Source organism: Opisthocomus hoazin, chromosome 20 (genome assembly GCF_030867145.1).
Source record: "Opisthocomus hoazin isolate bOpiHoa1 chromosome 20, bOpiHoa1.hap1, whole genome shotgun sequence".
NCBI lineage: Eukaryota > Metazoa > Chordata > Aves > Opisthocomiformes > Opisthocomidae > Opisthocomus > Opisthocomus hoazin.
In genome coordinates, this window is record NC_134433.1 from 16301671 (window position 1) to 16329351 (window position 27681).

General features: G+C 39.2%; 1 protein-coding gene across 5 annotated transcripts in view; it reads right to left on the reverse strand.

The window, feature by feature from the left end:
* Positions 1-27681, reverse strand: part of NF1 (neurofibromin 1) — a 95870-nt gene that overhangs the window by 41487 nt on the left and 26702 nt on the right. For 2 of the 5 annotated variants that reach the window (XM_075440099.1, XM_075440101.1), the window contains exons 15-36: positions 26644-26723; positions 25158-25281; positions 23539-23682; positions 22609-22855; positions 22208-22281; positions 22013-22096; positions 20949-21389; positions 20377-20516; positions 19680-19802; positions 19167-19250; positions 18459-18575; positions 17736-17917; positions 17419-17630; positions 16625-16786; positions 15488-15591; positions 14467-14602; positions 9839-9901; positions 7745-7903; positions 6809-6906; positions 6516-6662; positions 5978-6124; positions 5527-5637 (exon numbers count right to left, since the gene is read on the reverse strand). In XM_075440099.1, coding sequence (XP_075296214.1) covers positions 5527-5637; positions 5978-6124; positions 6516-6662; positions 6809-6906; positions 7745-7903; positions 9839-9901; positions 14467-14602; positions 15488-15591; positions 16625-16786; positions 17419-17630; positions 17736-17917; positions 18459-18575; positions 19167-19250; positions 19680-19802; positions 20377-20516; positions 20949-21389; positions 22013-22096; positions 22208-22281; positions 22609-22855; positions 23539-23682; positions 25158-25281; positions 26644-26723 — 3179 coding nt within the window. Of the gene's footprint in view, positions 1-5526; positions 5638-5977; positions 6125-6515; positions 6663-6808; positions 6907-7744; positions 7904-9838; positions 9902-14466; positions 14603-15487; positions 15592-16624; positions 16787-17418; positions 17631-17735; positions 17918-18458; positions 18576-19166; positions 19251-19679; positions 19803-20376; positions 20517-20948; positions 21390-22012; positions 22097-22207; positions 22282-22608; positions 22856-23538; positions 23683-24827; positions 24923-25157; positions 25282-26643; positions 26724-27681 lie in introns of those variants that run through there. The other 3 variants (XM_075440100.1, XM_075440103.1, XM_075440102.1) reach the window with 3 other exon arrangements.

Below are 27681 nucleotides of genomic sequence, written 5' to 3' on the forward strand. Positions count from 1 at the left end.
AGGTCCGTATATTGTCCCCAGGTTAAATAACGTGACACGACCTGATGAACCCCACTAACTAGGATCAGTATTCAAAAAATGTCACTGCCTGCCACTCTCTTTGGATAGTCAATGTATTTGCTAAGCACTGACTGACGCTAAAACAGTGTCAACCTACTTAGCACATTCAGAACCAGACATTTCCTAGAATTATCCCATTCTTATGGTTTCATCCCACACAGTTTAAATCAGCTTAGCTTGCAAGGTAGGACAGAGATCACAAAATGAGGTTTATGACTAAACTGCCTTGAGTTGAGGAAATTACATGAAATATTGCACGTCTTCACTGAACAATTCAATACACGATGCCAAATTCTACTGCACGCAAAAAAACCTACGTGGATTCAGCTTTAAAAGCTCTGAGAACGTTTCATCCATAATGAGACCATTCAGTGAACAGCAGCTCGATGGAAACTACTGCTTTCCCAAAGTTGTTCAGGGCAAACGGCAAGTCCCCAAACCAAATAACTTCCTACCCAGACTTTGAAGTCTTAAGCATGCTGATAAAGGCCTGGAAGTGGAAATGGGGCTGTGGGGTTTTCCAACTACACATACAGGATTGGGAAGCTAGGAAACAAAAAAAAAAACCAAACAAACAAACAAAAAAAAAAATCACAGAGCTGGCACTCCCAGATTCTAGGGCTGTGCTCTCTGTCCAGACCTTGCCTGTGCTGAGTGCAAGCAAGAGCGATTCTTAGTCACGCTGCTTTCAATAAGGCAGACTGAAATTCAGGTTTCCTTGTATTTTTCTGGAATACAAATGAGTTGATAATGGAGCAAGGAGTAGGCAGACAAATGTGGGAGTCATGCACTTGTTGCTTGGCAACAGTGCAGTCAAATTGAAATAAAACTGATAAGCATGGATGTGAACAAGACAGCACTGGTTTATGTTGTTTTGAATATGCTGGTCATTCAATCCATGACAAATATAAAACAATTGATTCTCAGAGAAATTGTTTTTTCCAAAATAACTATTTACCATTTCAGCACAACATTCAAAATACCCAAAAAAGGTCTAGCACACCTTGTAACAGCGGTACGGTTGCCTTTGAAAGGTTAAAATTGTTGTAGGAATAGCTGCGGTCTGAAGCAATAACTTAGAGGTTTGCATTCCTATTAATTAGTTTGGCATCAGCTTTAAAACTTAATGGCAGTACTTCAGGATCAAGATTTATTCATTTATTGATCACACTAGTAACAGTGTGGGGATTAAAAATGAAAGAGCACTGGCTTCAGAAGTCACGTTGTTGCCCAGGAAACAAAATGTGAAGTAAAATGACAGCAGGGATTAAATTTCACAGCACAAGAAGGATATAAACTGATCCAGATATATCAGTAAAATGACTCAACAATGCCCTAGCAACAAGATCTCAAACTACCAAAAAAACCCCAAACCCACAAAAAAACCCCCAGCCTGCTGCAAGCTCTCAAACACCCTGGCATCTCCAACCTAAGCAGTCTTTCCACATTTCACACCTTAAAAAAGGACACCCGGCTCAGAACCACACGACAAACACCCCAAAGAAGCACCCTTTAGCCACCTCCCTTTCCACAGAACAAATGTCAGAGCACCATTCCAGAGGACAGCCCCACCTGCTAGGTTTGAGAAAGTAGCCTCATGGAGAAAAACTGCAGAATGACGTAGCTGCTGAAGAGAAAGCAAGCAGTAAACAATCAGCATGCTTTTTAGAAACATTTAAGCTGATACATGCTGTCCATGAGTACACATCATTTTTTGAGCCTATGCAAAAATCAACTTCAGCAAAAAACAGAATCCAAGCGCGTGTAATTTCAAGTGTTCACGAGCTAGTCCTCTACACAATGCAGCACTTGAAAATGTGTCCTTAGTTAAACCCTTGAAACTTTGTGTGCAGATTCAGTGTCGAGAATCTCTAGGAAGAAACGAACTTACAAATGGAAGACAGGCAAACTAATTGCCGTTTGGGCCCTGTATACACTCACCTTACTGTCAGTCCTGTACCCCTCGGAATCTTTCCGGCATCACTGACGATTTTTCTACTGCCTAGCACAAACGCAATGTTCAGACTTCGGAGGCAATAAATCTGTTCCCAGTACAGAATCCCATGGATATCCCAGTAAAGTCACTCCACAAGTCATACACTGTTCAACGCTTTCTTCAAAGCAGAAAATGGCATTAGATGCTAGATGTGCAGCTACATGTTCCACGGAACACAAAATGATTTTGGTTTTGTTCCAACAACGATCACTGATGTTCCAACCGGAAAATTTCCAGAAGCTATCCCTCTTCTCAACCATTTTGTTGTAAAATGTGAAAGATACACAAGATAATCCATTTTAACACCGTCAGAACTTACACGGCCAGTCATACTGCAAACTGAAGTTTCACATAAGATTTTATAAAGGCCCACTCCAGCCAACACAACAGGCTCAAAGGTGACTCAAAGACCCTACACAGGACAGAGAAGTGTGGCATGGCTTTTAAAGACAGAAAATTAGGACAGAAGATAAGTGGTACCACCCATCTTGGTTTCTTCCACTCCACCCAAAGAGTTAAGGGTGTTGAAAGGCAGAAAAAGGGTCAAGTTCAAGGCAGCCAGTCTCCCACGCAACAGGAAGGGAAAGCTAACGGCCGACTTGGACAAATGCTCTCCCATACAGATTCGATTTCAGAGCTACAAATCATTGGAAAAAAGTTCAGGCAAATTTTGTCATCTTACCTAGTTCTATGTAATGAGAGACTCTGTGTTATTTAATACTCCTTTGCTTAGCATGAGCTTACAGATTTGCTACGTGCAGAACTGACAAAAAGCACGGGCACTTCCCCCTCATTCACACTAATGTTCTTTCCAAACCGTACCAGCCATATCACACTTCCTTTTCTCTCCCACCTTTGGACTGCCTTGCACTTAAAGTCTTCCTCAGAGCTAGCAGTGAAGCAAGTGAACTTTCACAGCAACAAATGTAAGAGAACGTCAGCATTTCCTCCCTACATCAGCAGCTTGAAAGCAGTTTGTGTCATTTTTTTTTAAGCATGAAAGAAAACCTTTGGCATGCCTGTACAAAATTCCAGAAGAAGGAAGCAGCTTTGAAATTCATTTTACCTTCCACATTGATATTGAACAGAAGTTTTGTTTGTTTGTTGCTCTGAAAATCAAGAACATAATAAAAGAAATGTGAAGAGATGTATTCATTTGTTGGATCGCTAATTGCATCCTGCCCAGGAAACCATATGTAAGTCTCAGAATTCAACTACCAAGTTAGAGGTTATATTTAGAAAGGCTCTTCAAAGCTTGCTCATTACTTGAGCCTCCAACCTGAATTCCAAATACGGTATGTTTATTAGCCGGTGGTAAAACAATAAAATCTTTCAATAGTTAAAATAGTTCCTCATCTGAAAATGTGTAAATTTTGAAAATTTCTGAGGGAAAGGACAAAAGTCACATGGTACAGAGCACAGATTTTCTAGGAAAGTTTGTAACTCAACTGAGAGTAAAAAGGACTACTGGAAACGATGACAAACTATGACAATTAATACAATTAAGAACCTAAAATTTTAATTAATTGAAAAAATCTTACATGCCTGTTGGGTAGGATTTTCATTAGACATAAATAAATTTGAAGAATGCCTTGTTTGCAAGTGTTTACTGACTAATGCAATTGCTGAACGCAAACAGCAGACACTGCTGAAGAAGCGATTTCCTCTGCTTGTTTCCATGTTCTGACACGAACGCCGAGGGTCTGCAGCAGGCTCCCCACTGCTGACATCCTCTCCTCAGACCACAACAGCACCTTCTGCCAGAAGCAACACCATCAATGAATGCCACCACATCCACCACGAGCAGCCGTGCCACTGCCAGCGTGGAGCACACCACGGGCAGCAGCACCGGCACCGCCGCGACAAGCTCTCTTCCAAGCCCTACCCCAAGGAGCAGCTCGAGCAAGAGCTCCCCAGGGACCACAACCATTCCTAAGCATGCCACAGGCAAGCACCTCAGCAGCGAGGGTACCTCCCGCAAGCACCCCACAGGTGCAGCAGCCACCCCGCTGGCATCCCCAACAAGCACCCCACCAGACCCAGAAGCACCAGAAGAGCCAAAGCAATCACATGAACTCCACCAACACTGACGCCATAGGCAGCTCCACCAGCACCAACTCAGCTACCACCAGCACCACCAGCAAAAAACATACTGGCAGTAGCAGCAGAAGCAAAACCAAGCACCCTGCTGGCACAGAATGCATGGGCAACCATCCGGCTACAAACACCCACCCACGTGGGAGCTGCCAGCACCCGTAAGTGCCACACTGACATCAGGACTCTCGCCACCACCATCAGTGCCGGCCAGAACTTCACAGCCCTCGGCAGCACCACCACGCACCCGTTGGTGCCAACACCAGCAGTCCCACTCTGCCAGCCCCGACCTCACCAGCAACACCACTACCCAGAGCAAAGCCACCAGCAACACAGCACAGAAGAGGTACAACAGCTCTCATCTTATTTTTACAGTTCTGTCTTTGATTGCACTTGGTTGTGAGCACAATGATTTTCCTTTTCTTAAAAAGTCTAAGAACGACTTTTAGTGATGAGTGTAATTACTACGGCAACTGTTTTGAACATGCTGTCCTCCATGGATTTTACAGTGCAGCTACTTAATAACTAGATCAAGATATCAAGTATAATTTATATTCTTACTCTAGTTGCAGCTTTACAACTGCAAACATTAATTTAAATAAAACTACCCATTTATTTAAATTTTTTAATATTAAAAAAAACAGACAATTGTGACTGATTTGACGATAAACTGACTAATACGGATCTTGGGATACTCTTCCCAAATTCTTCAATACTGCAGCATACGTTACTTGTGTTATGAATCACTATCTTCTAGAGCAGGGGAGACTTCAAACTTCCAAAATTTTGCCTTATTGGAAAAACAGGGTCTTTCACAAAGTTCACACATCAACAACTGCTTTTCTTATTACTTGATACTTCCACAAATCTCAACGACTTCCAAAAACACGGTACTATTGTCACTTAGAAGATAATGGTGAAACTGAAGCAACATCATGGTCTTGACTACAAGTGAAACTTCTAAATACTTGTGTTACTCTTTAAAATGGGATACGGGGACCATTCTGAGACAATTTACCCCATATTTTAGCTTGTTATTAATTTTATACTTCAGAAAATGAAGATGCTAAAATCACTGATAAAGGGTAAACAGTAATGTGGTGTAGAGGTAGTTTACTTGAGTCAGTGAAAAATTACTAAAATGTATTTAAAATTTTATGTATTTTTCCACACATACTCACATACTCCTGAGTGGAAAAACTATGACAGTTCTCATTTAGGAAACAACTCAACTGAAAAATACTGTCACCAAAATTTGACAAATAAGCTATTTTCAGATTCTTATTTGTTACAAAGTTGGTGTCCGTTTCTTACACATACTTGGTACTTCTGATTTTACCTGTTTATTTCAGAAAGGAAGGTGAAAGGTTCCTTACCGCCGAGCAATGTAGTAGAAAACAGGATTGCCAGCTTTTGACGTCCCAGCTTGGTAGAAAATATTTAGTGTTTTCAGCGCTTTGAACTCCTCTTTCTCATGTACCTGGTGCCTAAAAAGCAGTACAGCGACATCAACTTTTCACAACTGCATTTCCACAAAAAATTAAAAAAAAAAAAACCCAAACCCTCTTTATTTGCATCTTTAAACAAAAGCATTAAGTTCCCACAATCCTGAACCTTTGTTAAATCACAAACTTTACTGCTGTCTCCGGTTCTCAATTAATTTTTGAAATTAAAAAACTACTTAGAAACCTAAAAGGTGTATGTAGACCCAGCTTTTTAAGCTCCCCTTCAAAACAAAAGCTGGAGTCTGAGTAACTACTCATACTGCCCTACAAGCTAAGGGCTAGACACGCACAATGCGTGTCCCCTCCACGATCATAGCATTACCTTGTCATAAATTCTTCAAATTTTGAACTAGTGAGATTTAAACTGGACCAATGGGTATCTGCCACAGGTTTGTGCTCGGGAGGACCCAGATAGGCAAGAAGAGTAGCCATCTTGTCAAAAGGTCGTCTTCCAACAGCCTTGTGGTCCCTAGAAACAGCATATTACTTAAAAGAAGAGCCCTCCTTTACTCGGCAATTCCTATTTTTTTGCCCACTACCCTTCATTACCTTGAACATGCTGGATTTTTTTTTTTTTTTTTTACAATAAAAAAAGTTCAACAAAGAAATAACAAAAATGTTTTGTTACACATAGAATAATGTTTACACAAGATAAGACAACCATACACTTGCACAAGGGGCTGGCAGTAAACTAGGCAGCAAAGATGTCGGGCACGTTCAGCAAGACAGAAGTTTCCAACTGTAAGATTTTTCAGCCATGATATCCTTCTCAGTACTAATAACAATAAAAGCATCTGAAAGTATTTGCAAACATTCACTCCCCATCAGCAGCTCCCTCCATTCTACTCCTGAAGCCTTACCTGTTGCTGGACAGGTACTGGCCAATCTTCTCCTGATTGTTCCACAGCAACCGGTGCAAAGCCAGAACGTTGCCGTCGCTGATGAAAGACAGGCTGTGATTGACAGTGTCGCTAGCCGGGCAGTCAGATGCAATATCAAGGAAAAACCTGGAGTTCAAAACCAGTAACAGCCATAAGCACCTAAGGGACATCTGCCAGGTAGACTCCACGTAAATTCAAAGGCTGTGAGCACATTCTCTGCTTGCTCTTTACACACGAGACAGACTCTGCGCGCGAGTCGCCAAAGGGCCTACCTTCGTGCAGCATCAAAATTGCTTTTTACAAAATCATTAAAAGGCCGCATATGTTCTTCTTTTGTAAACAGGACATGGTTGGCAATACTCTGAAGTATCTAAATAATAAAAAGATGGTAAAGACACATAAAGGTTTAATGTAGTAACTACTGTCGCAGCCAGTGTAACTTCACTATCAGAAATACTCGTTTTAACTTGTGAAACCTCAAGACAAAAAAAGGCCAACAGGCCAACGAATTCAGAATATGTTCACTCTCAAACTATTTTCCTTCACATACTTTCAAATACAAGGAACAACTTCCCTTATATATGAACTTTATTTGGGTTTAGACCAGAAAAATAAATTGTCTTTCAAAACCATCTTTTATTAAATGCTAACTATTTCATCTGGAAATTATACAGACATGTAAAAGCAATAGCATATGCCTATTTAAAGAAAATCATAATTTCTCAACATTTAAAATGGATAATATGCACAAGCCACTGAATTTGTACACCAGCGGTAAACCTTTTTTTTAATTTTACAGAAAATAATACCAAATGAGATTAAAGACAGGAAAAATCACTTCTTTAGCAGTAGTATGAACTTCATCAGTATCCGGCTGCCATTACTGTCACTGTGCTCAAAGTGACACTGGTTTCTCCGTTTGTTTTCACACAAGGTTACAAGTTCACGCAAAGAGCCAGGAGGCATTCTGCTATCTTCGGTACCATTTTGGCATAGTGGTTTTCTCCCATACAGATGGTTCCCCACACTCACACTGCTGTGAGCTGTAACACCAGCACTGTGATGGCATGGGAACTGCACATCACACAAACGCGCTGGTTGCTACAATAAACTACGAGTTTACCTAAATCTTCTCATACTAGTCAAAGAGCAGAACTAAATCAGGTAGAACATACAATAAGGCCAAATAAAAATATTTACTGATTCACCTTCGACATCAGTTTCAATCCCCTTTCAATCCTTGGCGGAGGCTTTTTATCTAAAATCCCTGCCTCGTAAGGGGAGACGATCGCAGGGTTGATGAACCGCAGGAACATGGCGCTGCCGACTGCTCCAATGCTGTTCTGAGGAAACCGCTGACTAACAACCTAGGAAGTTGAGAATTATAAAGAATATCTTTGCATTAAAGACAAGGGAAAGCAATCTGAGAAAAGCCTCGTACGGTACACCCCCTTCCAGCATTCTTCCCACACCAATCAAGCCCAACACACTTGCGGAGGGCTCGCTTGCCTTGCCAGGTCTGGCATCGCAGGACAACCGGGAACGAGGGAGCTGAGAGCAAGGGGCGAGGGGGCTACCAGACACCGGCTAGCTTTCTGCCAGCTTTTGTACAGACTGCCCTGCGAGGGTGAAACTGCTACAACAGCCACTGGCCAAAGACAAGGCAGCGTATTCCAGAGTTACTGACCACTCCATTCCGGGCCCCTGTGCTGGCAGCAGGGCAGACAGACGCCCCATGTCTGTACTCAGGTGGCACAGTCTTCCCATCAAACACAGATCATTCTTTCTAAATTAGTGGGTCTTTTTATAATTTCACTGTTGATCAGAAGAGCCTCTCCAGCAATAAAACTTGTGCTGTAAAGTTCCAGGAATAATTTTAAATTTGTGGGAAGGAGGTATCTGCAGAACTGCTCTTCAGAACCATCACACCTCAGACTTGCCAAAGGAAAGACAGAACGAGCCAGAGCTGAGTGGCCAGTGTTCTCTGCCTACACATACGCTGCCCAAACTCTTTTAGCAGGAATCTGCCAGAAGAACCACAGATTAAAAATATTGTTCTTTGCCACCTAGAAAAAAAAATATTTTTCTGAAAATTTTGTAAGAAAAAAACCCAACCCTTTCTTTTTAGGAAATCAGCTATGTATTATTAAGACGACCATCTATTCTCAGGATATCTTTCATTTGACTTGGAAAAGTTAATGATAAAGCCCCCTGACAAAAATAAAGTTCTTAAATACGCTATATGTGGTTCCATAAAGATTCAATATCTATATGTGTATTTTCTTATGACTAGCAACGGTTAATCAAAACAAGTCAGATTCTACTTTTCCACAGAATAAAAACAGCAAGCTTCGTATTTTGAGTTGTATTGCTTAAAATAAACAAACCCCATATTACTAAAATACTTCAAAACATAACCAGTGCAATCTGAAATCATGCTTCTTAAAACAGGTAAAGCCATTAGTACATACATAATGTATCAAGAATCACCTTGGTTCAGCAGCAACTTCTTGCAGTTACCTTGTGATGCAATCACTGATAATATTTTCTTGTAAAATACTAGTTTGCACACAGATTTTGCATTTAAACACGATTACTACTCTGCTTAGACACAGCAAAAAATAAGAGAGTATTTAATAAAAGTCTAAATTTCTGTTCTGCCTCTGTTTTATTCATACTTTATATTTTAAGGTCATTGTCAATGAAAATTTTAAGTCTTAACCCTTTATAACATCACCCTATCACAATCTACATATCTAAACTCTCACACAGCAAGTAACTTAAAATGGGAAATCTTATTTTCTCAGTAAATAAAGTGCTAAACTTTATTGCTTGGTCAAGGCAAACAGACGAAACTGTATCATAAACAAGTCATGTGAGGCTCTTTTCAGGAACCCATATATGTTAACTGTTCTCCCAGGATGCAAGCTGAAGTCAAGTTACCTGTCAGAGTGTTAAAACAACTAAACAGACTCAGATTTTCCCCCAAAGCAAAGAAAACATTTTTCTTCCACTTTTTTTTTTTAATTTGAAGATGGTGGCAAGGGTAGAAGAATCAGAGTATTAAATACTAAGCAGTAATGTTAAAAATGTCTTTGTTTACTCAAATAGGCACACAGAGAATATTTTAAATATAACTTAATTCCAGTGTTAATTGAAATGAAAGCTATTTTGTGCCAGAATTAGTAGAATGATTTTACAGTGAGGTCAAATAGACTGAAGTGAAGATGTTTTGAACAAACAGCAAAAGATTTCTGTTGTGCTTTGAAAGAAATGGCTAATAAAAAGGTCTCCAAACTTACTGATTTTTTGTTTTCCTTTTTTTCTTTTACGGTAGCTTTATTCAGTAGAGAGTGGCAAGTTGCCTACAGAACAGAGATGAGCACAAACAAGTCACAGCACCAACTACATACAGCAACAAAAAACCAATGTTGACTTGTACATAAATTACACAGTAAAATGTAACAAACAGAACCAACAGAAAATGAAATATATAAATTAAAGACTGATGATGGAGTTTTTATTCCACAATTTTATTACATCTTATTTACAAAGCACTAAATACAAAACAAGCAAATGTTGCGTTTCAATCATTTCTACTATTTCTGGCTAGATTAAAAGTCAAACCACATTAATGTGCTCATGATACACAATATTGGGCATTATATGGTATATTCAGCTTTCAAATCTATTTCACCATCCCCAAATAATTTTAATAGTAAAAACAGTAAAGTGTTATACCTTTGAAATACATATTACTTTTAAAATAAATTTAGAGTTTTAAATCTTCCCAATGTTTCTCTGTGTGTCCTTCAATTTAGTTAGATCTGTGAATCATCATGGTTATTACCACTTTAACAGCTAAACACTGTCATAAACCACTCTGTGGAAAAAGGAAGAAAAAAGCCAGTGGGTCTACATTAATTTCTTACAGATCTCCAAGTCAAGACATCTGTCTCGACTGCGCTTATTTCCGCATTTCGTTTAACTGCACAGGGACCCACCAGGAAGCATCACGTTCTCTGGTGTTTCCCACCAGGAGTTGAGCAGAGCCGCAGCACGGCAGCCCTGGGCTCTGCTGCCCTGCACAGAGGTACATTCTGGTCTTGGCGCTCAAGCCTACATCCTTTGCATGAGCTGGACCAACAACTCAGCACCACGGAGACATCCCACAGCAAGCAACACTTGGAGCTCCACCAACGGCAAGCTAGCAGTATTTAGCAGCTGGAGAGCAAGCATGCACCGACCGTTCCAATCATCTTTAGAGCACCACACAAACTGGAACTAGAAGAGAATTTCTACAACGCAAAAAAAACCCCCAAGCTAATTGTAAATAGTTCAAATTTGTGCGGGATCTATTAATATTTAACCAATGGTGCCTCTGCCCATTTCTGACTTTGTGTAATGCCTACAGAGCTGGCTTCCGAAGCAGCCACCCCCCCCCATTCACCAGGCTACCGCATTTAAAGCAAGTGAAATTTCCATCTCTCTCTATGAAGAAAAACACATATGTTTCTACATTTTTTATGAAACGGCCAGCACAAATTCTCTGTACGAGTCACTCTGACCAGGCTTGCTCATGACCACATGGCACTCCTGAACATACGTTACCTGCAAACGAGCGCGGGCGAACCTGTCAGGGTAAGGAGTGCCCCGATGTAGCTCCCAGATGAAAACACTTACCAGGGCTCTGTTCGGGTACCAGAAACGCCAGCCAGCACAGACCCCAACACGCAACTAAATACATTGTTTCCATTATGTCGCTACAGTGATTAAAATTAGCTACTAATCATTTACAGAACATCCCTGATGAGTGTTTTTTGGATACACATTCACTTTATAACTCTAAGCATAAAAAGACACTGCAAAATTCAGTCTCATTTACTCTTACACTATTACTGGGGATGGAACACTTTCACCTTACAAAAAATGAAGTTACCCTATAAAAATCATCTATTTGGTTCTTATGATAAAACTGATTTTGTATTAATTCATATTTTAATTGCACTTCCTTTCAGACAAAGGCCGGACTCTTCAAAACTTGCTGGAAGTTGGAAGTACAGAATGAACTATCACACTATTTGTGACGAACAAAGATGTGAACACAAATACTGGTGTTACTCGGAACAGTTAAAGTAGTAAACATTGAAGCTGAGTATCAGTTAATACCACCTGTATATTTGCCAGTAAATCATCTCTTTCAGGAACAAATTACCCTTCTTACCAAAAAAATAAAGGCAAGAATAAAGCCAACAGACGATATGCTTCCATAGAAGAATCTCTGGCAATGCTCACTGGTGAGTACGTTTTAGTAATTCCATTTCATAAAGGAATTAAAAATGGTTTGCATAATAATAATTTCTAGCAACGTATCACCAAAATGGAAACAAATCTGATACATCCCAGTAACAGCACATGAAAGCAATTCTAGGAAAAGAGGTGGGACAATGTAACGTCCAGTGATGGAAGCAACCACCAACCCTGCCTGTGACATTTTCTGTAACACACCAGCGCACTCCCAGCCATGTCTGTGAGACTGTGGCCCTTGAAGGACACCAACTTGCCCCTCTCATTTCTCACTTTAGAAAAACAAACCAAAAAGAACCAAAACCCCAAACCATCCCCCGCCAACCTGAATACAACCCCTGTCAGACAGAGAAACTTATGACTTCAGAAGCCACGTGTAGAAGCCGTCATAGCAGAAACAAAGGCACATCATCTGCACGCCTAACGCATTCCAACAGCTCACGGTAACAACCCAAGATCCACAACAGTCACAGCATGCAATTCACTGCCTCTCACTTCCAAGTTCTGAAAATCACAGCAGCTGCATTTCATAATACACCATTCACCGCAAAAATATGACTAGACTACACTGCGTAGAATTTTTTATTACTCATAATTAGTTCGTGCAGCTCAGAAAATCTATTTTCCTTGCTTTACTTTAGACCTAAGACACAGACTGCATGGTTGAAAGGGCAAAAACAGCTCTTCCAAACCACTTAAGTGAGACCACAGCTCAAATACTCTGCCATGCACAGCTCTCCTGTGACAATCCTCCAATAGGACTGGAAATTGTATTTCCTGTGAGTCCTGAGGGCAGCTAGAGTACCCCCGTTGGAATTTTTAGCAGCAACTAAACCCATCAGAAACACATAAAGAGCAAGAGAGAGACGTACAAGCACCCAGGGCTCAGCAACCTGCTGCTGAGCTGCTCCGGAGAGCAGCCGGAGCGGGACAGAGCAGAGGAGTCGGGGCTGGGAACGCAGGTACCTGAACAGGAGGCGGCCAGGAGGGAACTGCTGCAGTAGAAGTTACTCTACAGAGGACAGTGCACCACTCAGGAAGGCTTCTTCTCTTTAAGCATCATGTCTAAGCGGTACCAGAAACAAGCAAGAGGATGGTCCCAGCTTGGTAACTTTCCAGGGTTTGTGTGGCAGCACTAAAGTTTTAGCCACAAATAGAAGTCAGTCCCTGTAATTTGCCTCATCTAAAGAGCTCTATAAATACATTCATCTCTCTCTTCCAGGTCTCTTCCTCCTATTTACCTGCTGAATTTCTCAATACTCCGTGTTTGCAAAATGTCTGGTCAGCCGCTTAGTCAGAGCCCTTTGTGTACGAGAACATACTCCAGGGTTCTGAGGCAGCAGTACCTCCATCAGAACGTGCTGCCCATAGCAGATGGAAGATATTTTACTTCATAGACCAAAATGTATTCCTGTTGTCATTCTACCTACCATATACAAGAACCTATCGTCCTCAGAAGTAGAGAGCACCTGCAGCATCCCAGCTACAAGGCTGATGTTATTTACCAAATCACATGCCAGCAGACCTCCTTCCCCGCACAAATTAACGGCTTTCCTTAGAGGTGCCCACAGCAACCTAGAGACTCCAGCTTTCAGGACATGTTTACGAGACATGACGCTGTGCATGGTCAGAATAAAGACTGAATGATGCAGTGTCTTGACCTCACCTGCCAATGATCTTCTTTAGGGAAGCACATATAACCAACAAACAATTCCCTACCAAACACAGCCAACAGCAATTTAGACACCTATTCCCTTCCATTACACTAGCTTCAAAGCACAGCTTTTAAAATCTAGGACTTGTAACTACTGTGGTCCCACTGAAGACCATACAGGTTTTTTCTTATGAGCATCTTACACCCTTTTTAACCTGCTTTTCTATCAAAGGCAGAAATTATAAGATTGTGCCCACCTGTAATGGACAACTAAAAAATATTCCTGGAGCAATGACCTGAACAATACATTTCATAGACAACTTTTGCAAAAATTTACGTCAGACATCAATGCTCTTGAAGGAATTGCCTCTATTTTTATGCAGAGAACAACTATCTAGAGTCAGTAACTTCACAAGTAGCTATTTTATTCACAAAGGTAATGTTTATCAAAGGCAAGATCCATACCACTCTTAGATAATTAACTTTATTTTTTATTTAATTGATCCTGTATAAAATGTAAACACATACACTTCTATATTGAAAACACAGTTTTGCATTCTCTCAAACCAGCAGTGATTTTTTTTTTATTTTACTTTCCCTTTTTGCTGCCTTCCTTATAGATGGCCCACAGAACAAACTGGTAAAAGCCAGTATAACCATTATCTCCTTAGTTAATGTTTAATCTCCCACAGAGATGCTAAAGCAGAGCTTATTACTGCCATATTAGGTCTGAGTTCTTAGCTGTGATTGAATTCCTTAAAAAAATAGTGTTTAGTCACCTCCTGATTGCCAACCCAAGTCTTAAAACACCATTCAGTCCCCATGTTTGGATTCCTGTTATTTAGCAAACGTCTGAAATCAGGCTTTAAGCAATGCCCCTTATGCACCCACTACTGGACCAAGCTCCAAACTGCTAGAATTATAAAAACAAACCCCAAAGTTCGGGGCCGGCAACCATTGCAGGCATACCTGGTATAAACAATGGCACACACTGCGAAGTTGTGGTGGGAACTCCGAAGAAGAATTAATGATTGCATGAAAAAACTTTTCTGTCATTTGCAAGAGACTCCGCTGGTTCTCTTCAAGGCTTTCTGTAGGCTCCAGCCTGCAACAGACCCACAAATGTATGACCAGCAATCAAATACACCACACTAACTGTACTTACATGTTTGGTAGCAACCTTATTTCTCAGGGTAAATGGAAACCTTACAAAAACATTTATGATCTTTTACACAAAAGTTTCCACGAATATTTTAAACCACCTAAATTATAAATACAAGGTCATTTAAAACTTAGTAATAAAAGACAGCTCTAAGTGGGATTCTCTCACACCATTCCATACAAAGACATGCATACATAATTCCAGCTGATAATTGGATGATGGTTTCTTGGAAAGGAATTTCTGAGGGAGACACAGATATTTGAGAGTTAAACTACTAATAAGAAGGTCTATCTTTTGGTAAGCTATGTAGAAGATGAATACTTAAAGTTTCTCTAAGAGTTAGAGATAATTCAAAGCAATACAGCAACAGCTACTAAATCCAAGTCTCGAAGTGATCCAAGAGAAATTAAAGCAAAACAAAATTACACACAACATGCACGCATTCCACCTGGCTTCTGTAATTAATTCAGTGTCCTCAAGCAGATGCTTTCTGGTACTCCTGGAAATCCCCACATTAGTGGCCTACACAAAGGTATGAAGTAACAAGTAGAAGAGGTCCTGCAAGAGGTCTCTATCTTCCTTACTCTTCTCAGGCTTAGAGGACATGCAGCAAAACCCATCTCACTGTGCTGGGCAGCTCTGTACAACTTTCCCTGGGCACGAGGACTGCAGATACAACTAATGTGTCTGGCAAAGTGAGGAGCGGAAAAGTATGAAAGTATGAGAACAAGATATGCAACAAGGAGAAAGGAATTCTATTATATTTAAAATGACTGGAAATCATGTTTACAAAGAAATGTAAAGGGCTCCCCCCCTTGAATCTCAAACCTTGTCGGATCCACCTCAAAGCTAACATGCTGCCATTCAGAGGATGTGATCACAGTCCTTAATAAAGGTTCCAAAAGCTTCTGCAAATATGTAGCACCGTATACCTGTGTAGAAAGAAAATCGGAATAGGTGGCCAGATCAACATTGCAATCCACAGGAACACTCCGAAATTCTGTAAGTGTTAAGAGCCTGAAAACACTGATTGGTTTTGGCATAAGCCAGATTTCTGTAAAATCACCATTTCTGTACTGTAGTCTCACTTCTGAAACATAACCATAATCAACTTCTAAGAGTATTTTAACTCATTTCCAATTTAGACAAAACTACAGGTCACTTTAACAACCACAATAACCAGATGGGATTCTTTCTTAGAGCACACTGACTCAACATTTCAGCTCTGTTTGTACACAGCTTATTAAATTGAAATGGAAACATAAACAAGACCTCAGACTTTGTCTCCCAACTTTAAATTCCCTGTTACAAAAAGACCATCAGGAACAGTCTTCAACCTGGTCCTAGCCCCAGAATCACTCATATAACTAAACTAGTCAGAAGTTTCAAGACCCCCACTATGACTGAAGATTACTCAGGAAAGGACTTTAAGGTAATCAAAACTTTTACAAATGTTTAGCTGTTTGTATCAAATATGTCATATTTTCTAAATAACTCATAATCTTTGTTGAAATCTAGAAATTTTGCAAGCATTTTTGTTACCGCAACCAGTTTACCTCTTTACAATGGAGACTATACAGACTAGGCAAGATGAAACATTTATTGCCTTGGAAACTTTCAAGAGGACTAACTGCAAGCTTAAGCCTGACTGGTTGAGTCATGAAGTCTTGGCAAAAGATTAGTTCCAGTAGGATTTGTATTTTTAGTTGGGCCTGAGCATAAAACATCTACAAGATTTAGCTCATCAAATGTTAAAACATTAGAAAGTAAAACTCTCCAGACTTAACAGATATGAGAGCTAAGGCTAACTTCAACCAAGACCCAAAGGCAACTCTGTACTATTTTAATCTAACCCAGTTACTCAAGCGCTTAACACCATATACTGGTAGTTTTGTATTTTTATGTTACTAAATTTTTCCTGTTATTGAAGCGAACTGTAGCAGAGAGAAAGATTAGATAATTTACCTTAAAACAAAAAGTCATTATTTTACTGGCTAAGCTGTTTCCTCGGAAGAGTGTCTGCATGGAATCTGCTAGTTCAACTTCCTTTGAAAACATATTCCAGAGTAGCTGGTAGAGCAAGTGCCGGGAGTCAAAGAGTGTGACGAGGACACGAGCTAGCTCATCCTTCAAAGAAGCAACGAAATGTTAGTCTGACTAGCAGTGAGCCAAAGCCAACATGACAGTAAGAATTGTGAAAAAAATACCAAGCAGTTTGTACTAATGCTTTAAATTTGCTATGGAGTCTTGCACATAAATATCAAATTAAGCACACACAATCTTCTCTTTACATCTTTGCTATTACTCGTCTAAAAATCTGCCTCATGATACTCAGTCATACAAATTCATAATGGTTAGTCCAGATAGATAAACAGTTATTCTGGTGCATAACAAAGTCCAATTCATCTTGCTAAAATCTAGAAGAGCAAATACAGTTCTGTTTGTCTGCATTACAGCACACACAATATGGAATAAATAACCAGCCCAAACAGATACAATTATTATGATAACTGTATATAAAATTATTCCTAAACATTCACTAAAAAATCACTACAAAAATGCAGTTTATAATCAAGATCTCTGACAATTAGATTCAGCACGCTTTTCAAGAATATACTAGGAAAGGCTAGCTATCACGAATGGTAGGTCTAATCTCTCTTTAGCAGACTGTTGTTACACCCTTAATACTTGCACTAATTTTCATTTCAAGTCTTAGTATTTTCAGAAATGTAGGAAATAAAATGCATGAATCAACTTACCCACTGAGAACAAGGCACCACATTGGCTAAAGCCATAGCAATAGGAAGCTCCCCCTGATCACCCATCATTGTAACCAACTCCACCAATCTCTCAAACCGATCTGCTAGCACTGTTTCTGCTAACGTATCAAATTCTGTTCCCTGCTGCAGAATTTTGGTGAGGACTTCCATAAACGTAGCTCTTGTTTGGAGGTCTTTATGATAGCCCAAGCCTGATTAAAAAAACCCAGAACTACTAAGGAAGATGTAAAAATAAATTAAATACTAATGTCTTCATAATGTATTCATTTATGCACAGTTATCTCTAACTACTTTACCTATTGAGTGCATCAGACCACTGTCCACATTTGCATTGAGTAAATTTGACATAGCAAGAACAGTGCAGTGCCGCAGCGAAGCCAGTCGTCGAGACATGCCACGCTTCCTGCCCCCTGTCTGGGCACTTTCATCTTCAACTTCACTACAGTCATTCAGAAGGTTCATAAACAGTGTGAAATATCTAAAGAAAAAGCAAGACTTGGATAAGCAAAACAGATTCTGCAAAGGCAACCGTCTGAAAAGATTTGCACATGCTAGCAAACAGACAATAAGCCTCCCAAAAAAACCTTTGAGCTGCCCCCAGTAACCTTTCTTGTACCGTAGTCCAAACTTTCCAATGTGTTGTAACAACCAGAAGGCACTGTCCTAAACTCTGTATGCAAAGCTTCTCAAACCAAGCAAGTGAATTTCACAGACGTGCCTTTACAAACAGATGTCTTGAAAGAGATTAAGTTCCATGGACAAAAATGTAGTATCAAAGCAAGGTAATCCCTCCCACGAGTTAGGCATACATCTGCATTAAGCAGAAACAAAGTCAAATTTTACAATTATTTTCTAAACTGTTTCCATAAACCTAAGAGGCAGAGATTTGTGAAATGTGATTCCTGTTTCAATAATAAAATTATTTCTGCTAGAAGAAAAATCATAGTTTGTAACAGAAGTCATATGGTGCATCTATACAGAGTGATTGTATAGAAAAATAGTTAGAAGTCACTATTTACTTCAGAAATAACTGAGATTTTGCTTCCATCAACTCAACACCATCTCCTTCTTCAGGCTGTAGTGGAAGCCCAGCAAGAAGAGACACCACTGCTTCCATACTTGCTTGGTCCAAATCTCTGAAAAATAACATTTTAAGAAGCTGTGAATCTGTTCAGCAGAATTAGTCTCTCATTCCCCTTGATAATTTTCCTTCTATACCTAGCTGAAAAGTACCTTTTTAAAAAAAAAAAAAAAAAAAGTTATTCTAGAAAAGTTCTGTCCGTCAGGAAAATACCTACTACATTTTATGGTACAGGTTCAAGCAATGTATCTACGAAGGACACAACTGCAAATCAAATTGGTCACTTAAAAAAACAGTTAAATATAAATATAACACTACGATGTTTGATGGTTTTATTCCTCAGAATGCATCATACAAAGATATAGCTCTAGCAGATAAAATGTTCAACCCTAATGCTAAATCAGAAGGGGTATTAAAAGGAATTCAAACTCAGCCAACTTTAAAAAAACCCAAATCACCCGTTCAGACTATGCATTAAATATCATTCTGTTGCTGCTCACCAAAACTTCAGTTTCAATTTTTGTCTTTTCCTTAAAATTACCACCACTAAAGGAAGCCCACAGGAGCCAGCTCATCTGTGGATATCAAATGCCACCTGGAACACCGTCAGCAGCCTCGGAAACAGTTTAAGTGTATTCTTTCTTACCTTGTCAAGCATTTCACATCCTCATCTGTTGCTTGATTAGATGTTCCCATAACCCAGTCTGTCAAATATTCCACCATTTTGTTCCTGTTACATACAGATATGTTGCTTTAGCTTTGGGGTTTTTTGTTTGTGTTTTGTTTGTTAACTTTTTTTAAATAGCCCTTCCCTCCAACACACACTACTGTTAGCTTAATTACTACAAATTCAGCGCAAGAACTATTTGAGCCACCACACACTGCAGATGAACTGAACTGATGTTATTCTACCAAGTAATACCCCAGTCTGTGTCACACACAAAATTTTTATATGTATTTAATATCCCCACATTCAAAACAAAATTTTAGTGCAGCACCAGGCTCTAAATTCTTCTGAAGACAAAGACAGGAGTACCATCCCTACACCAGGAACACTGGTGTGAGACAAGTTTTGGTTTGTTCTTTTAAACATGTAACCAGAAAGAACTGCATTTGTCCATAGTACACTATCCTAGAAGTCATATAATGCCATACTTACCTAAATTTCATTTCTTGGCAAAACGAAAGGTCATCTCTCCTCTCCATCATTACTTCTACTAACTGACATAGCTTCGTTTTGATCTGAATTGCATGTACCAAATTTCCAAGCACACGCACATACCTGAAGAAAAAAACCAAAAAGACTGATTGCTACTTCATAGTACAAGGCCCACACACCCCACAAACATTCCCAGCTCCGGGCTGGAACCGATGTCGGCTGAGCCAGCAGACTCGTCCAATGGGTTAGCATGTGATCGGGCTACCACCACCCCCCAGCACGCCCCCCTTTTTCTCCAGTCAGTAAGCCAGCCCTTATACCAGCTGAAGACCAGTAACAAATTTCTTCTGGCCATGGAAGTTTTCTAATAGTGTGGAACTCAACAGAAGTCTGCCCTTCAGCTGGCTTTTAACCACTAACACCATCGTACAGAAAAGAAACCAGGAATGTTTACAAGAGTGGGGCCAAGCTACAGAATGGTTAGTTCTGTAAAACAAAGTCACCCTCCATCAGCGTACTTTATGCTACAGTATAAATCACCTCCATGATTAATGAAGTTGTCAGAACCACAAAGAGGAGGATCAGAAAATCAGCTGCTGCTTCTCCATGGATGCAAGCATAAGAGATATAAACTACAAAGTCTACCGCACTTCCTAAACACGCTACTTTGCATAGGAATGTCAGCAGGATTTCTTACCTAACCAGATTTAGCATCATTGTCTCAATACTAGCTTGCCCGAGATGTTCTGAGCTCCCTTCTGTGTGATTGTCGAGCAAATTCTTCATTATAGCAATGGTTTGTTCTACAAATTGTGTGTTGGTCTCAGTTAACAAAACCTATAGGAAGAAAATCGCTGGTCTTAATTCTTTACACACAAAACCAAAAAAGGGTATTTATGAAACATACTGGAGCATTTCAGAAATCTAATGCACAAGCATTTTTCTACTTATCACCTAGCCAAAAGAATTCCAATATGTCAAGATTAAATATGTCAGTACTACCAGCCATAACGATTCTGAGAACATTCTCACGGATTCTGTACTCAGAGGTCAATAAGAATTCAAGAATGCTTTCAATTACTTGATGTTAAATATAGCCTGGAATCACAAATACAATAATTATTAATGCATGCTATCAAATACAATCACAATGCTTGCAGGTCTTTTGTACAAAACACGAACATGTATCAATTTCAATTACCTATGTGAAAGACAAGACTGATGCTTTTTAGTAAGACACAAATGTGAAGGACTACATCAACACTTTACCTGTCCTTGAGAATCAAAAAACTTGCTGATGGTATTCTTCAATTTGTTAAAGAGCATTGGATAAAGTGCTGGACTCAACTCCAAACCCACCAGATCTTTAATATTAGTCCGTATCTGAAGTCCCACTTTCTCATGGTTACAGACCATCAGAGTCAACAATCGATCGATGAATTTGCTAACGGGAGTCTCCGCGTTGCCCTCAGTGGACACCATAGAAATCATGGAGCCCTTACGCTCATTGACAGGGCCCATAGGCGGACTGTAAGTTGCTAACCCCGCGTTGCTACGATGCTGTAGGCACACTCCTCCGAGGGCACACAAGAACCCCGTCATGTTGATCCACTCCTGAAGAGAATCTGTGTCAGACAAGTCTATGGAGCCTCCCCCACTAACATGCGACATTCGTCTCTTAACAATTGTCTTATGAAGACTTTCCGTAACCTGAAAAAGAATGGCTGAAGATAACATCTCTTCAATTAAACTTAACCAATGGAGAGAGATCAGAATTTTAAAGTATTCCATAACACATCCTGCCATTTACAATTCCAGCCTCGAGAACTTTCTAAGATTCACCTTTTATAGTTCACTGTGATCATATGAACAGAAATCTGTAGAGAGGCACTGTTTTTAAGGAAGTTGAAAAAGCAAGGCTAAAAAGGACTGAAGGCGGTTGCCCGGTCAGTTCCCCAACCTGGAACAAGGCAGGGATAAAGCACAGTGAAATCTTGATAGCCAGCGGCTTGTTTAAAAACTACCAGTGAAAGGCATTCTGTAATTTCTCTAGTAGTATTCCAGAGTTTTCACTATTCTTTTTTTCAACTCCTTTTTAATTTTTAAGCTCAGTCTCCATCTCCCTTACAGCAATTTACGTCAGATTACTACATGGTCTCTTAGTAAGTACAGACAACAATTGATTATCATTATTTTTCATATATACTTTCATGGAGCTGAAGTCTGCCTACAAAACCCATTTGCTAGATTAAAATCCTATTCCTTAAAATAATTCAGCTTAAACAGTATTCTGAATTTCTAAGGGTTGAACCTATGGAAAAATTCATAGTTACCTGCCCATCTTCCATTTTGGTCTTTGGATAGTTAAGGATTAGTTTTGTAGCTTGTTCCCATTTTGTGTGTGTATCCTCCCACGCCTAAAACAAGAGACATTAAGACTTAACTTCAAAACTACTTGTAGCAACGGTATTTTCTGTTTTCAAAAAAATATGCATGCAAAGAATATATAAATTCAGAAGAAAGTTTACCTCTGTGTTGCCTGCAGTTGGATGTTCAATGCGTCTTAATAACGCCATCACTCTTTTCTGGAGAGCTGCTCTCCCTGCAAAGGGGCACAGAACACTTAACTCATTTTTTTTGAAAACCCACCTACATCAAATATGAGATCTTTGAAAGTAATTATTAAATTAACAGTGGAATATATCCCCTTAAAGTGTTTAGAAAAGGATTCTTCTTGTTATGCTTCAAAATCCTCATGAACTCAGCCACCCACATTCTCTACTCTTTCTAGAAATTGCAATGATTAAGGTATTTCAGTGAAAGCAGGAGCAGCAATCAAATCAAGAATCTCAACCTGTGTAAAGAACAAACACAGATAATAGTCGTCTTATACAGGTAAAAAGGCATTTTACGGATTCATGATTCTTACCTGTCGACATCATATTGCTAACAGATGCAAACTCCATGAAAGTATTGTAGTTTGGCAAAAAATTATGCACTGAGACTTCATCTACTCCACATCTGATGTCTGCTTCCTCACAGAGGTGACGGAAACAGGACATTGCAACGAGGACTGCCTCAATATCTGGGCTCCACAAAAACATGTATAACGCAACTTCCAATTTTGTTTGGGCTTGGCGACATATCGGTGTTCCACTGCATCCTGCTGTACTTTCCTAGGGAAATAGAGAATTCTGAATTTGGTAATACTGCTTATGAATATGACAATTGTAGTAAAATTCAGCTTTCTCCAAATTGCTCTTTAAAACTGCTTTTATTCCAGTAGGAATAAGCAATCCTAAACAAGATCAGAGCTCTATTGTATCTGCTGTTGCACAAACACAGTAGCTAAGAACCTGCTCCTTTCATAAGGACAACCATGTACTTAGGAAAATCTTACTGATACTGGAAAACTGTACATCAAAAAAACAAAATCACAGTTTTGGCTCATGAAAGGTGAACTAAAGACCCTCTTCATTTTTTTTTTCCTGCAGGTAGAGCTAGTAGTAAAACTAGGCTTGAGAAACTTGTCTGTCAAAGGGTTTACCTTACTAAAATGTATAATTTTATGATCCTGCACGGTACATTCAAACTGTGTGACAGACTAATGTGTAGGGATGCGACACCCCATTGTAAGAAAAAAATATTCAACCTTTTCACCTGAAAAAGGTATGACTGTCTGAAGACTGAAACATCGTTATTAACCAGCACATTAGATACATACTTCATGTAGGATACAGACGTCTTTTCCTCCTCAGAAATAATGATTTTTTTTTTTAAGAAAAATTACTCTCAAAGTAATTTAATTGCTACCTGCATACTGGTTTTTCTCCCCAAATGTTAAAAATAATTATCATACCATGGAAGAATTCCCTTTCCCCTTCCTGAGGGTAGCTCCTGGAGCACAGCGTATCATCTCTTCATGGTCAAGAGAAATTTGACTAGTTCCACCTCCAGAGACATCATAAAGGAAGAGAAAGTGGCAGGAACTCCTATCTGATTGCTATAAAGAGAGGGAAGAAAAATAATAAATCCACTTATTTTTTAAAAAGGGTAAAACGGATAGATTTCAGGAAGGTAAAAAGCTCTTCAACATTTCCACAGTACTTTTCACACTGATGCTCTCAGGGTTTTATAAAGTTACTCACATTAATGCTATTTCCCCTTAAGAAATTATCTGGAGAATCACCTTCAAAAAACATCACCTTGAGGTAAGCACAACTTGATGCCTTTTCCTCCCTTGCTCAGAGCCTCCTGAAAGCCCTATAGGTGCCTTGGTTTTACTCCACTGAATACATACTAATGTAAATATCATTTAGATGTAATTAAGTCTAAAGAAGCCAAGCTCGGGACTACTGCACATTTTATTCCATACATTTTATATTTGATCAGCAAAGCAAGAACTGAGATTGTGAAGCAGAACTCTAATAACAACTATTATCTTTTTCTGACCCTGATATTAATGAACATCCTCTAAGCATCAAAAGTAAAGAGATTTTCAAAAACAACTAATTACTTATTAACTGGAAGGAGAAGGATAATATTAAGCATACTTTCTATTCGAAGGACAGTTGTTTTCAACTTAGAGGCCAAATGCAGAAGTCTTCCTGAATTCACAGAAAGCCAGAATGCCTAAAGTCTTCAGCTGCAATCTGAGATCATATTTTTAAAATATATACTAAACTGAATATACCAGAGGAAAAAGCCTACTAGTCAGCATCAACACAGACAAAAAGTAGTGTCCATAAGTAACAGAGCTACCAAAGTTGAAAAGAGGAGAAAAGAAGAAAGGTGTTTAAAGGTAAAAACCCTCTTGCTGAAAGAGGACGTTTTAAGCACGCCATATACTACACGTAAGACAGTATTCTTCTGATGTCAGCACAGCTACTTTCAGGTCAGACAGAAAAAACAGAAACTCTTTTTTTCTAGTAAAACTTAAATTCAAAAAGTAATACTAACAAGGCTGGTTTTAATTACAGCAAATCTAGCATTACAATGTGTGTTTGGCTTGGAAAAAGCCTCCTGAGATTATCAGAAAGAAGCAAGTCAGAATTCTAGGACTCACATGAACATGCGATCCAAAAAGAATTTTTTATTTCATCCATGAAGCAGTATATTTTATCATAACTATCTTTCCCTCTTTCTCACCTTGTGGACTACTTCCCTTTGTATTAGGCACACAGGTATCAGGCACCAGGTTTCTGTGAAACATAATTTTCCAGGCAAGTAAACAACCCGTGTAGCTGAAGTGAAAAAAAAAAAAAAAAAAATCCTAAACCTAACTTCAGTCAACAATTCTAATCAAGGGTGCCTCACAAAGCACCATCTCAGCAGAGAGGAAATCAGAAAACAGAAAGCGTAGGTGTAGCTATTAAATCACTTCCAATCATAAATATAACCTGATAAATACAGGGAGTGACAAAACAGAGTGCAATTCTTTTTAATAATCCTAACAGATAGATGTTAGCATTTCCTTACTTTGTTTTTCAGAAGAAATTTATTCCTACAGATGAGAATCTCTCGCAGCCACTTGAGGATTTCTGTACTGCTGAGCATCTGATGACTAGTTAGTTTCTTGCAGATATAAAAAAGCATTTGTGAACTGCAGCAAAACGAAACTCAGCATTAGCTTTATCATCTAGTAATAAAACTTTTGAAGATATTACCACATTTCACACAGAAATAGGCAATGAGCATGAATATCCTATACATGTACTAGCACCATCTTATAAAATGTACAATAGATAGAATACAGGTGTGTACTCTAAGCCAGAAGCTCCCCTCTGACCCTTCCCACCACCCAGCTGGCCTTTCCAGCTCCCTGGAGGAAGTGAAGCAGTTTGGGTACTTGTCAGCAGTGCAGACTCCGGGGCTGTCGATGCCGAAGTCCTCCGTTTCTCCACAGAACAGATACAGCACAGACAGTGGCAGTACAACTTTACCTACACTGCTCTGACAACGTGTCTCAACTCTGTTCTGGAAGGAACACATCTAGGGATGTTCCTTCTTCATATCCATTCAGGCCTCAAACTCTCTGTTAAAACTGCCAAAGGGTCCAAATTAGTGTCAACTTTAATGGGTTTTTACCCCAGCCCGACCAGACCACAAACTCATTTCTACTACTAGAAATTACAGCAATGAGTTTCAGTTACTGCCCGTCTAGGTGGGGCTCAGCCCCCCACTTCTCCCTTAACCAGCCCCTCGAGCCATGTTTAGCAGTCATGCAGGCCACATGGTCCATGCTGGGCAGAGTCTGCCTGCCAGGCTGTCGCTCCCTTTCCTCTAAACCAAACATCTCTACCAATTCCGGCTAGATCACCAAATGTTTCTTTTCACAATTGTTCAGCTCATGCAATTCTTAGAAATCTGAGTTTACAGATTCCTATTTTTTGGTTTAGCATTTTGTACAATTCTGACTTTTTTGGAACTTCATTTTCCTTAACATTCTCCAAGAAATCAACCACAACAGCTGCTGTGAGTTATAAAAAGCAAGATGACTTCAATGAATACAAAGTCTTTAAAAACACAGGAAAGACAAACGGAGATCACAGGTCAGGGCAAACTACTGCCTTCTTTAGGTGAGGATTCAGAGTCAAGATTAGCAAATACACACTTCTAGCATCGCTCAGCATTACCTTCCCTCAGCCCCGAAAGGATAAAATAGAATTTAAACAAGCAATAAACATCTGGATGAGAGGGAAAAGTCTCTAACTTTTCAAACTAATAATCATTTCTACAGCTTAATATCAGGCTGAAGAGAGTCATTAACAAAGCCAACAAAATGTTCTGTTTTTGTTAAATTCGTATAGTGTAAGGACGATAAAATGTTCTCATGAACACATAAGAATTTTGACTGCAGATTCACGCTGATGTTGCTTATGTATCTCAAACCATTCACAGCTATTTCAAATGAGAAGACAACTCAAACCAGCTATTTCTAATTTACAAAAGTGAACTTACATACCTAATTTCCCAGAATGTTTCTATAGGCGCATCAGGATTCCACAAGTCAATGCTGTCTAACTGGTGAAGAACTAGCAAGGCCTGAAGCCAAAACAAAGCAGAGATTCACTCATAGTGGACATTTACAAAGTGTATCAGTGTAGGCAGAGAAATCGCTGCAATCATTTATTAATTACATTGTTTTTAAAACAACAACAGAAACAAAAAGCATTTTACCTAGAAGAACAAGAGTTCATTGTTAGTCCATGTCAAAAGTATTTAACTTTAGTCTTTACTACATATTTATAATCCATACCTAGAGGTTTTACCTTGTATTTCCTCAAACAAACCCATAACAGACACACAGACAAAATGTTTTTAAAAGACAGGTTTTGGATTTAATACTTAGCTAATGTTCAGCTGCAAAAAAAATAATGCATCCAATCCTATGGATATAAACTTCTAGTGGCAACAACAAAATTTCTGTACTTCAAGCTCTTTGCCAAGTCAGGACAGGCAAATATTTTCCTCTTCGTAACCATTTCCTGCACAAGCAACATGGATCACAACAGGTTCTGAGCACCTCTAAGAACATACCAGTGAGCTACGGCCAAAACTTCAATCTCTGCTTTTGTCAGATTAACCACAAAAATCTCAAAAATCAACTACTCAAAAATTCACTGAAGACAATTTTCAGAGGAAATACATTGTCTGATAAAAATGAAACGGGTCAGGCTATAAGCAAACAGAAAATTATTGATTAGAAGTAGTTTATCCTTAATTATACCAAACAACTATAGCAAACAAAATTTCTCTCCTCTTACGTCACCTATTATTTGGGGTTGTCTGATATGCAAGCAAATAAATTTTCACTTTGGTGAAAACACAAGTTAAAGACAGAAATGAGGAAAGTCTTAGCTATTTTTTCTTACAAATGCAAAAAAAAGTTTTCTGCAAAGGGATTGCTAGTAAAAAATGACATTTAAAAAAACTCAACCCATATTGTCCTCCAACAATATTTTAAGTAGTTATTTCAAACTGCTTCCTATTTTAAACAACT